Source organism: Rhinoraja longicauda, chromosome 7 (genome assembly GCF_053455715.1).
Source record: "Rhinoraja longicauda isolate Sanriku21f chromosome 7, sRhiLon1.1, whole genome shotgun sequence".
Lineage (NCBI taxonomy): Eukaryota > Metazoa > Chordata > Chondrichthyes > Rajiformes > Arhynchobatidae > Rhinoraja > Rhinoraja longicauda.
The window spans coordinates 19,720,811-19,732,676 of NC_135959.1; the positions used below are offsets into that span (position 1 = coordinate 19,720,811).

At 44.1% G+C, this 11,866-nt stretch overlaps 1 protein-coding gene across 1 annotated transcript in view; it reads right to left on the reverse strand.

The window, feature by feature from the left end:
* The window catches only part of pcca (propionyl-CoA carboxylase subunit alpha), a 354,157-nt gene extending 343,921 nt beyond the window's left edge, over positions 1–10,236 (reverse strand). The window contains exon 1 of the mRNA XM_078402214.1: positions 10,164–10,236. Within this exon, the coding sequence (XP_078258340.1) occupies positions 10,164–10,217 (54 nt within the window). The 5' untranslated portion in view covers positions 10,218–10,236. The remainder of the gene's footprint in view (positions 1–10,163) is intronic.
* Between the last annotated feature and the right edge of the window lie 1,630 nt (positions 10,237–11,866).

The following is an 11,866-nucleotide window of genomic DNA, read 5'->3' on the forward strand; positions in this document are numbered from 1 at the left end:
TAAGAGAGGCATAGATCGGGTAGATAGTCAGAACATTTCTCCCAGGGTGGAAATGTTAAAGACTAGAGGGCATAGCTTCAAGGTGAAAAGGGTAAATTTAAAAAATGTCCAAACAAGTTTTCTTTTTACACATACAGGGTACTGGGTGCATACTACGAGCTGCCAGCGGTAGTGGTGGAGGCAGATACACTAGTGGCATTTAAGAGGCTTCTGACAGGCACTTGGATATGCAGAAATTGGAGGGATAGGGATCACGTGAAGGCAAAGGAGATTAGTTTAACTTGGCATCATGTTCGGCATGGAAATTGAGCCGAAGGACCTATTCCTATGTTCAGTACCATTGGATTCGAAACATTCCAACATCTGCAGTGTCTTTTGCTTTCTTCCCGAATTATGCCTTGAATTCACTTTATATGCCTGAAAGCTCTCTAAATGGCAGAATAAAAGTTGCATGCATATGTTGAAGAGAAATTATGAACTAAAATCTTTCTGACGAGGATACACTTGCAAAATCATCTCTACTGACAAGAATTAATTTGAATTAGAGAAATAAGGCATATTTTTCTTGATCTTGGCTCAGTTAAGCATGTGTCATCACTGGAGAACGTAAAGTAATTTGCATAAACCATGTGACTGAGTTCCGCAGGTTTGGAAAAATAACTGTTTCAGGAATAGTTAGAACAAAATAACATAGTATCATGTTCAGCTCACAATGTCTGTGCCAAACTTGATGCCAGGATAAACTAATTTCATTTGTCTGCACATGATCCATTTCCCTCAAATATCTGCATACCCATGTGCCTATCAATAAGCCTCTTAAATGCCACTATCATAACTACCTCCAGCACCACCCCGGCAGTGCATTCCAGTCACCCACCATCCTCTTGCCCCACTCATGAAAGGAATAGATCAGGTAGATGCACAGAGTCTCTTGCCCAGAGTAGGGAAAATCGAGAACCAAAGGGCATAGGTTTAAAGTGAGGGGGGGAACGATTTAATGGGAACCTGAGGAGTAAATTTTTCTACATAAAGTGTGGTGGGTTTGGAATGAGCTGCCGGAGGAGATAGTTGAGCCAGGTACTATTGCAACGTTTAAGAAACATTTAGACGGTTTAGAGCGATATGGGCAAAATGCAGGCAGGTAGGACTATTGTACAATGCCCTCCATAATGTTTGGGACAAAGACTCATCATTTATTTATTTGCCTCTGTACTCCACAATTTGAGATTTGTAGTAGAAAAAAATCACTTGTGGTTAAAGTGTCTAATAAAGTTGTCAGATTTTATTAAAGAATATTTTTATATATTTTGGGTTCACCATGTAGAAATTACAGCTGTGTTAAACATAGTCCCCCCATTTCAGGGCACCATAATGTTTGGGACACATGGCTTCACAGGCGTTTGTAATTGCTTAGGTGTGTTTAAATGCCTCCTTAATGCAGAAAAAGAGAGCTCTCAGCACCTAGTCTTTCTTCCAGTCTTTCCATCACCTTTGGAAACTTTTATTGCTGTTTATCAATATGAGGACCAAAGTTGTGCCAATGAAAGTCAAAGAAGCCAGTATGAGACTGAGAATCAAGAATAAAACTGTTAGAGACATCAGCCAAACCTTAGGATTACCAAAATCAACTGTTTGGTACATCATTAAGAAGAAAGAGAGCACGGGTGAGCTTACTAATCGCAAAGGGACTGGCAGGCCAAGGAAGACCTCCACAGCTGATGACAGAAGAACTTTCTCTATAAAAAAGAAAAATTCCCAAACACCTGTCCGACAGATTAGAAACACTCTTGAGGAGTCAGGTGTGGATTTGTCAATGACCATTGACCGCAGACGAACAGAAATACAGAGGCTACACTGCAAGATGCAAACCACTGGTTAGCAACAAAAAGAGGATAGTCAGGTTACAGTTTGCCAAAGTACTTAAAAGAGCAACCACAGTTCTGGAAAAAGATCTTGTGGACAGATGAGACGAAGATTAACTTATATCAGAGTGATTACAAGAGCAAAGTATGGAGGAGAGAAGGAACTGCCCAAGATCCAAAGCATACCACCTCATCTGTGAAACACGGTGGAGGGGGTGTTATGGCCTGGGCATGTTTGGCTGCTGAAGGTACTGGCTCTCTTATCTTCATTGAAGATACAACTGCTGATGGTAGAAGCATAATGAATTCTGAAGTGTATGGACACATCCTATCTGCTCAAGTTCAAACAAATGCCTCAAAACTCATTGATCGGCAGTTCATTCTACAGCAAGACAATGATCCCAAACATACTGCTAAAGCAACAAAGGAATTTTTCAAAGCTAAAAAATAGTCAATTCTTGAGTGGCCAAGTCAATCACCCGATCTGAACCCAACTGAGCATGCTTTTTATATGCTGAAGAGAAAACTGAAGGGGACTAGCCCACAAAACAAGCGTAAGCTAAAGATGGCTGCATTACAGGACTGGCAGAGCATCACTGAGAAGATACCCAGCAACTGGTGATGTCCATGAATCGTATACTTCAAGCAATCATTGCATGCAAAGGCTATGCAACAAAATACTAAACATGACTACTTTCATTTACATGACATTGCTGTGTCCCAAACATCATGGTGCCCTGAAATGGGGGGACTATGTATAAACATTGCTGTAATTTCTACATGGTGAAACCAAAATGTGTAAAAATGGCCTTTATTAAAATCTGACAATGTGCACTTTAACCACAGGTGATTTTTTTTCTATTACAAATCTCAAATTGTGGAGTACAGAGGCAAATAAATAAATGATGGGTCTATGTCCTAAACATTATGGAGGGAACTGTAAATGGGACATGTTGGCTTGTGTGGGCAAGATGGACCAAAGGGTCTGTTTCCATGCTATAAGACTCTATGACTCACCTTAAAGCTATGCTCACTAGTCCTTGACATTTCCATCCAGGGAAAAAGGCTCTGTCTACGTGTCTGTGCCTCCCATAATTTTATAATACCTCTATCACGTCCTTCTCCAATCTCCGGTGCGCCAGAGAAAACAATCAAAGTCTGTCCAACCTTTCCTTGTGGATAATACCCCCTAATCCAAGCAGCATTCTGGTAAACCTCTTCTGCACCCCCTCTAAAGCCTCCACATGCTTTCAGTAATAGGGCAGTCAGAACTGCATGCAACGTTCCAAATGTGCCTCACCAAAGTTTTAAAGAGCTGCATCATGACTTCATGATTCTCCACACTCAATGACCTGACCAATGAGGACAAGAATATTATAGGCCTTTTTTATCACTCCACCTACATGTATTGCCACTCTGGGAGCTGTTGAATTTGGACTCAAAAAAAGGTCTGAGTCAATGTGGATAAGGGTCTTGCTATTAACTGTACAGTACCTCCCCAGTACATTCCAACTTCCAAAGCGAAATACCTCACACTCACTGTGATTGAACTCCATCTGCAATTCTCCACCCATTTCTATAGCTGATCTGTATCGAGGAGTATACTTTGACAGACTTCCTAACTGTCTGCAATTATAACAACCTTGCTGTCGTCTGCAAATTTACCAGCCAGCCCATCTACATTTACGTCCAGGTCATTTACATATATCACAAACAACAGAGGCCCCAGCACAGTTCCCTGCAGTACTCCAATAGTCAGACTGCCAGCCAGAATAACATTCTTCCACTACAATCTTCTGCCTTCTATCAGTAAGCCAGTTTTCATTCCATAAGACTAAATCATTGTTAATCCCGAGCATCTTAATCTTCTGCATCAGCCCACCATGGGTGACTTTATCAAATACCTTATTAAAATCCATGTTGACGACATCCACTGCCTTACCCTCATCAATCACCTTCGTCACCTTCACAAAAAACCTGATCAAGTTAGTAAGACATGGCCTGCCATGTACAAAACCATGCTGACTATCCCTAATTAGCTCATTCTCTTCCAAATGGAAGTAAAACCTATCCCAAACAATCCTCTCCAATAATTTCTCTACCACTGAGGTGAGGCTCACTGGCTGATATTTCTGTAGATTCTCTCTACTTCCCTTTTTAAACAAAAGGAACAACACTGGCTACTTAACTGTGATGTAGCAAGCCTTTAAAATATTGCATAAAACCTTAAAGATTTCCAAAATTAAGACTGTCACTGTGATCTTAAAGTACATCAAAAATCTTTGAGATGTCGAGAGGTTATGAAAGCCCTAATATTTTTGACAGCAAAGAATTAATCTCTAATAAACAAATTATTTTAGAAACATAGAAACATAGAAACATAGAAACATAGAAAATAGGTGCAGGAGTAGGCCATTCGGCCCTTCGAGCCTGCACCGCCATTCAATATGATCATGGCTGATCATCCAGCTCAGTAGCCTGTACCTGCCTTCTCTCCATACCCCCTGATCCCTTTAGCAAAAAGGGGCACATCTAACTCCCTCTTAAATATAGCCAATGAACTGGCCTCAACTGCCTTCTGTGGCAGAGAATTCCACAGACTCACCACTCTCTGTGTGAAGAAATGTTTTCTCATCTCGGTCCTAAAAGACTTCCCCCTTATCCTTAAGCTGTGACCCCTGGTTCTGGACTCCCCCAACATCGGGAACAATCTTCCCGCATCTAGCCTCTCCAACCCCTTAAGAATTTTATATGTTTCTATAAGATCCCCCCCCAGTCTTCTAAATTCCAGCGAGTACAAGCCTAGTCTATCCAGTCTTTCTTCATATGAAAGTCCCGCCATCCCAGGGATCAATCTAGTGAACCTTCTCTGTACTCCCTCTAAGGCAAGAACGTCTTTCCTCAGGTTAGGAGACCAAAACTGCACACAATACTCCAGGTGCGGTCTCACCAAGGCCCTGTACAACTGCAGCAGAACCTCCCTGCTCCTAAACTCAAATCCTCTTGCTATGAATGCCAACATACCATTCGCTTTCTTCACTGCCTGCTGCACCTGCATGCTTGCTTTCAATGACTGGTGCACCATGACACCCAGGTCACGTTGCATCTCCCCTTCTCCCAATCGGTCACCATTCAGGTAATACTCTGCTTTCCTGTTCTTGCCGCCAAAGTGGATAACTTCACATTTATCCACATTATATTGCATCTGCCATGCATTTGCCCACTCGCCTAATCTATCCAAGTCACTCTGCAGCCTCCTAGCATCCTCCTCGCAGCTAACACTGCCACCCAGCTTCATGTCATCCGCAAACTTAGAGATGTTGCATTCAATTCCCTCGTCCAAATCATTAATATACACTGTAAATAACTGGGGTCCCAGCACTGAGCCTTGCGGTACCCCACTAGTCACTGCCTGCCATTCCGAAAAGGACCCGTTTATTCCTACTCTTTGCTTCCTGTCCGCCAACCAATTTTCTATCCACCTCAAAACTGAACCCTCAATACCGTGTGCTTTAAGTTTGTACACCAATCTCCTATGTGGGACCTTGTCGAAGGCCTTCTGAAAGTCCAGATATAACACATCGACTGGTTCTCCCTTATCCACTCTACTAGTTACATCCTCGAAAAATTCTATAAGATTCGTCACACATGATTTGCCTTTGGTAAATCCATGCTGACTTTGTCCGATGATTTCACCACTTTCCAAATGTGATGCTATCACATCTTTAATAACTGACTCTAGCATTTTCCCCACTACCGATGTTAGGCTAACTGGTCTATAATTCCCCGTTTTCTCTCTCCCTCCCTTTTTAAAAAGTGGGGTTACATTAGCTACCCTCCAGTCCTCAGGAACTACTCCAGAATCTAAAGAGTTTTGAAAAATTATCATTAATGCATCCACTATTTCTGAGGCTACTTCCTTAAGCACTCTGGGATGCAGCCTATCTGGCCCTGGGGATTTATCTGCCTTTAATCCATTTAATTTACCTAACACCACTTCCCGACTAACCTGGATTTCCCTCAGTTCCTCCATCTCATTAGACCACCGGTCCCCCGCTATTTCCGGCAGACGGTTTATGTCTTCCTTAGTGAAGACAGAACCAAAGTATTTGTTCAATTGGTCTGCCATCTCTTTGTTCCCTATGATCAATTCACCTGTTTCCGACTGCAAGGGACCTACATTTGCCTTAACTAATCGTTTTCTCTTGACATATCTATAAAAGCTTTTGCAGTCTGTTTTTATGTTCCTTGCCAGTTTTCCCTCATAGTCTATTTTCCCTTTCCTAATTAAGCCCTTTGTCCTCCTCTGCTGGACTCTGAATTTCTCCCAGTCCTCTGGTATGCTACTTTTTCTGGCTAATCTGTATGCTTCATCTTTTGTTTTAATACTATCCTTGATTTCCCTTGTTAGCCACGGATGCACTACCTTTCCTGGTTTGTTCTTTTGCCAAACTGGGATGAACACTTGTTGTAGTTCATCCATGCGACCTTTAAATGCCTTCCATTGCATGTCCACCGTCAACCCTTTCAGCATCAATCGCCAGTCTATCTTGGACAATTCACGCCTCATACCCTCAAAGTTACCTTTCTTTAAGTTCAGAACACTTGTTTCTGTATCGACTTTGTCACTCTCCATCCTAATGAAGAACTCTACCATATTATGATCACTCTTGCCCAAGGGGCCTCGCACAACAAGACTGCTAACTAACCCTTCCTCATTACTCAATACCCAGTCTAGAATGGCCAGTTCTCTCGTTGGTTCCTCGACATGTTGGTTTAGAAAACCATCTCTCAAACATTCCAAGAAATCCTCTTCCTCAGCACCCCTGCCAGTTTGGTTCACCCAATCTATATGTAGATTGAAGTCACCCATTATAACTGCTGCACCTTTAGTGCATGCATTTCTAATTTCCTGCTTGATGCCATCCCCAACCTCACTACTGCTGTTAGGTGGCCTGTACACAACTCCCACTAGCGTTTTCTGCCCCTTAGTGTTTCGTAGCTCTACCCATATCGATTCCACTTCCTCCAAGCTAATGTCCTTCCTTTCCACTGCTTTAATCTCCTCTCTAACCAGTAACGCTACCCCACCTCCTTTTCCTTTCTGTCTATCCCGCCTGAATATAGAATATCCCTGGATGTTGAGCTCCCAGCCTTGGTCACCCTGGAGCCATGTCTCCGTAATCCCAACTATATCATAATCATTAATAACTATCTCCACATTTAATTCATCCACCTTATTACGTATACTCCTTGCATTGAGACACAAAGCCTTCAGGCTTGTTTTTACAACTCTCTTACCCCTTATACAATTATGTTGAAAAGTGGCCCTTTTTGATTTTTGCCCTGGATTTGTCTGCCTACCACATTTACTTTTCACCTTGCTACCATTTTACACCCCTCTGTCTCTCTGCTCCTGCTCCCATCCCCCTGCCACATTAGTTTAAATCCTCTCCGACAGCACTAGCAAACACTCCCCCAAGGACATTGGTTCCATTCCAGCTCAGGTGCAGACCGTCTTGTTTGTACTGGTCCCACCTCTCCCAGAACTGGTTCCAATGTCCTAAAATTTTGAATCCCTCCCCCTTGCACCATTTTTCAAGCCACGTATTCATCTGAAATATCCTCCTATTCCTACTCTGACTAGCACGTGGCACTGGTAGTAATCCAGAGATTATTACATTTGAGGTCCTACTTTTTAGTTTATCTCCTAGCTCTCTAAATTCACCTTGTAGGACCTCATCCCGTTTTTTACCTAAATCGTTGGTGCCAACGTGCACCACGACAACTGGCTGCTCACCCTCCCCCTTCAGAATGTCCTGCAGCCGCTCAGAGATATCCCTGACCCTTGCACCAGGGAGGCAACATACCATCCTGGAGTCTCGTTTGCGGCCGCAGAAACGCCTATCTATTCCCCTTACAATTGAATCCCCTATCACTATAGCCCTTCCACTCTTTTTCCTCCCCTCTTTTGCCGCAGAGCCACCCACGGTGCCATGAACTTGGCTGCTGCTGCCTTCCCCTGATGAGCCATCTCCCCCAACAGTATCCAAAATGGCATATCTGTTTAGGAGGGAGATGACCGCAGGGGACTCCTGCACTACCTGCCTACTGCTACGCTGGCTAGTGGCCACTCGTTTCCTTTCTGTCCGCTTATCTTTTACCTGTGGTGTGGCCAATTCACTATACGTGCTATCTACGACCTTCTCAGCATCGTGGATGCTCCAGAATGAGTCCAACCGCAGCTCCAACCGTTCAATGCGGTTTGCCAGGAGCTGCAGCTGGACAGCTCCTGAATTAATCGAATTGACAAGATCATTTAAATTTCAGAGAAAAACTGTTCCCTCCCTTGCACCACAAGCTTAAGCTCCCAAGCCTTATGTTTTCTAATGTCTACTCTTGTTTTACAATATAAAAAAACAGAAATACATCTACTAATCAATTAAATAATACCCACAATTAAAATGAAACGGTGAACTTCAGAATAATTTTGAGCTTTTTTGGCAATGGGAACACCCAGTTATAAAGCTTTACATCACCGAATACTGCAGATGTTCGGGTAGTTACCAAAAAAAAAAATTCATTGACATGTTACTCTCTGTGCACCTACATTCCATTCCATTCTTCAAAAACATGATGTAATAGGAAATAGTTCATTGAAGACTTCATTGTTTTTCATTTGTCAATTTCCCCAAGTATAAATAGATATCAACATGTGATCATTAAATGTAACATTACAGATCAATGAATATACAACTCTGAAGAGAATCTAAAACTGAAATGGCAATTATCATTTCAGAGATGAATAAACATTCTCAAGAGCTGACAGCATCAACCCTGTTTTCTCTGAATTTGTAAAAACTATTGTTCTGCACCATGTTCTGTTCTTTTTGCAGTGCCTGTTATATTTGTGTACAGTTTAATTGTTGCCATGTTTGGTGTGATTTGCCTGGACAGCACATAAAACAAAGTTTTTCACTGTATCTCAATACACATGATAATAATAAACAGATACCAATGCAAGTTGAGGCATGACCAACAACGACAAATTTATTTTGGAAAATAATGAAAAATCACTTTAAATGAACTCAGGACAACACAAACTACTTTAGAACCACTGAGGACCAATGAAATGGAGTTGCCAATGTAACACTAGAAACACAGCAGCCAATTGGTCTGCAGCAAGATCCTATAAACAGCAAGATGACACAATCAGATAACCAATTTTCAGGGATTTAGGTTGAGCACTAACAATTAGGTCCAGGACACCAAGGCAAAATAGTACCATCAACATGCAAAGAGCATAAAGGATTGCATTTAATAGCCAGCACCCTCCACCAGCATCAAGCTCTCTCTGCAATGCCCCCCTCCTGCAGTGCGATATTCCCACATTCCCCGGGTCCATTTACTCCACCATGTTACTGTCCCTGCGTAACATCACGTTCCTTTCCCACAGTTCCTCTTCACATCCACAGAGTGCCACACTACCTGTGTGCTGATCCTCTGCATTAACCTGCATGGCCACTCTCCATCAGGACTGCACCCCTTTCCCCAAAATGCAATGGGTTCTCCAGGAAAACACTCCTGCACTCCCACACTATCTCACCATCATCCTCTTGTAATGCCAAGCTCCAACCCCATTGTCACCCCATGCAGCTGCTTGATGGTACCATAATCCCTCCTCGCAACCCATCCTGCAGGGGACACTCACTGCCCCATCAACAGGGAACACCCCCCCCCCCGAAAAGCTGAGAAGGGGAGGAGATTCCTTACCTCCTGCAGAGCCAATGGCTCCCTCTATAGTGCCACACTCCTGCCCTGCTGACCCTTCTGAAATGCCAAGTTCCCACCCTAACCCTCCTGCAATGTCCCGCTCCCTCCCCTGCCCCCTTCTACAATGCCAAGCGCCCTCCGGTAACTCTGCAATCCCAAACTCCTTCCACTACCAATTCTCTCCCCTCCCCTATGGTGTATGCCTGGCTGCACACTCAGTTGAGTGCCAGGTTGAACATGGATAATGTTGATAGTACTTCAATAGGAGCGGTAGGCCCGGTTCCTGAACTGAATTGTGAGGACGGAGTGCAATCTTGGGAGTGGTCACCGTTCACTGGACATTGACGTGAAGGTCGTGGCCCTTGTCCACTCCACTCCGATCCCCTCCCCTGGCCCTGCCACAGTTGGCACCGACCGTGTCTCCCGCAAAGGAGCCACAGACACCGGCTTATTTCCTCGGCATCAATGTTCGGCTGAGGTTTTAATGCTAACGGCAACACGTCCGCGCCACTTTGTACGGCCGCTCACCTTCAGCACCAAGATTGCGCGCCGCAAAGCAGCACTGGCCCTGAGCGCCGCCATTACTGCTGTTTGACGTCTCACCGTGGGGTGAGGGGCGGCCGGCCAGCCAATCACGTGACGCTCCGCCCCGCCCCGCCCCGCCTGCTGCAGGTTGCAATGACATTGGGGGCTGTCGGTGCTGGCCGTGCAAAGCTCTGCATTGCCATAGCACCTCTCACATCCTCAGCAAGCCGGACTACACTTCACACCCAACAAAATATTTTTACTCAGTCTGAAGTCTCAGGGTCACGACCTGGAAAAACGTCACCCATTCCTTCTCTCCAGAGATGCTGCCTGACCCGCTGAGTTACTCCAGCATTTTGTGTCCACTTTCGGTGTTTCACCAGCATATGCAGTTCCTTCATATCCATTCTTTCTCTCCAGCGATGCTGACTGTCCCGCTAAATTATTCCAAATATATTTTGTGTTTAACTTTGCTGTAAACTAGCATGTGCAGTTCCTTCCTAGGCAAAATAGTCTAAAGAGTCCTCAGGGTTATATTGTAGAAGGCTATGTTTGTAAATAAAGTGCAGGGGTTAGTCAGGAGAATCCAACTTAATAATAATAATAATAATAATAATACATTTTATTTATATAGCGCTTTTCATATACTCAAAGACGCTTTACAGAGATTTTGAGAACATAGGGAAATGAATAAATAGATAAATAAGTAAATAAATAAATGAACAGAGAAAGGAGACAGAAGGTGAGGTGACCTTCAGTGGTTGAAGGCAGTACTGAACAGGTGAGACTTCAGCGATGTTTTGAATGTGGTGAGTGTGGGGGAGTCTCTAACGGTTTGGGGTAGTGAGTTCCATAGGGTGGGAGCAGCGATGGAGAAAGCCCTGTCCCCCCAGGATCTGAGTTTAGTCCGGATGTGGGGGGATAGGAGATTGGCAGCGGCAGAGCGGAGGGTGCAGGTGGGAGTGTGCCTGTGGAGGAGGTCGGTCAGGTAGGATGGGGCCAGGTTATGGAGGGCTTTGTAGGTTATGAGGAGGATTTTGTACTGGATTCTCTGGGGGATGGGGAGCCAGTGGAGTTTATAAAGGACGGGGGTGATATGGTCACGGATCGAGGTGTGTGTGAGTAGACGGGCAGCGGAGTTTTGAATGTATTGAAGTTTATTGATGATTTTTGAGGGTGCGCCATAGAGGAGGCTGTTGCAGTAATCCAGACGGGAGGTGATGAAGGCGTGGATGAGGGTTTCTGCAGCTGTGGAGGAGAGGGATGGACGGAGACGGGCAATGTTTTTGAGGTGGAAGAAGGCTGTCTTTGTGATGTGTTTGATGTGTTTGTCGAAGGAGAGGGTTTGATCAAGGATGATTCCAAGATTCCGGATGTGAGGTGAGGTGGATACTGGGAGACCATCAATGTTGAGGATGAAGTTTTGGGTGGATTTGGTGAGCGTTTTTGGACCAATGATGATGATTTCAGATTTGTTGCAATTGAGTTTGAGGAAGTTTGATCTAAGTCCAACTTAGATGGATGAAGAAACTACAGATGTTGGTTTGCACCGAAGGTAGACACAAGTGCTGGAGTAACTCAGCGGGTCAGACAGCGTCACCTGAGGAATATGAACAGATGACGTTTCGGGTTGCGACCCTTCTTAGTCTGATCATTCTGAAAAAGAGTCCCATCCCGAAATGTCACCTATCCTTTTTCCCCAGAAT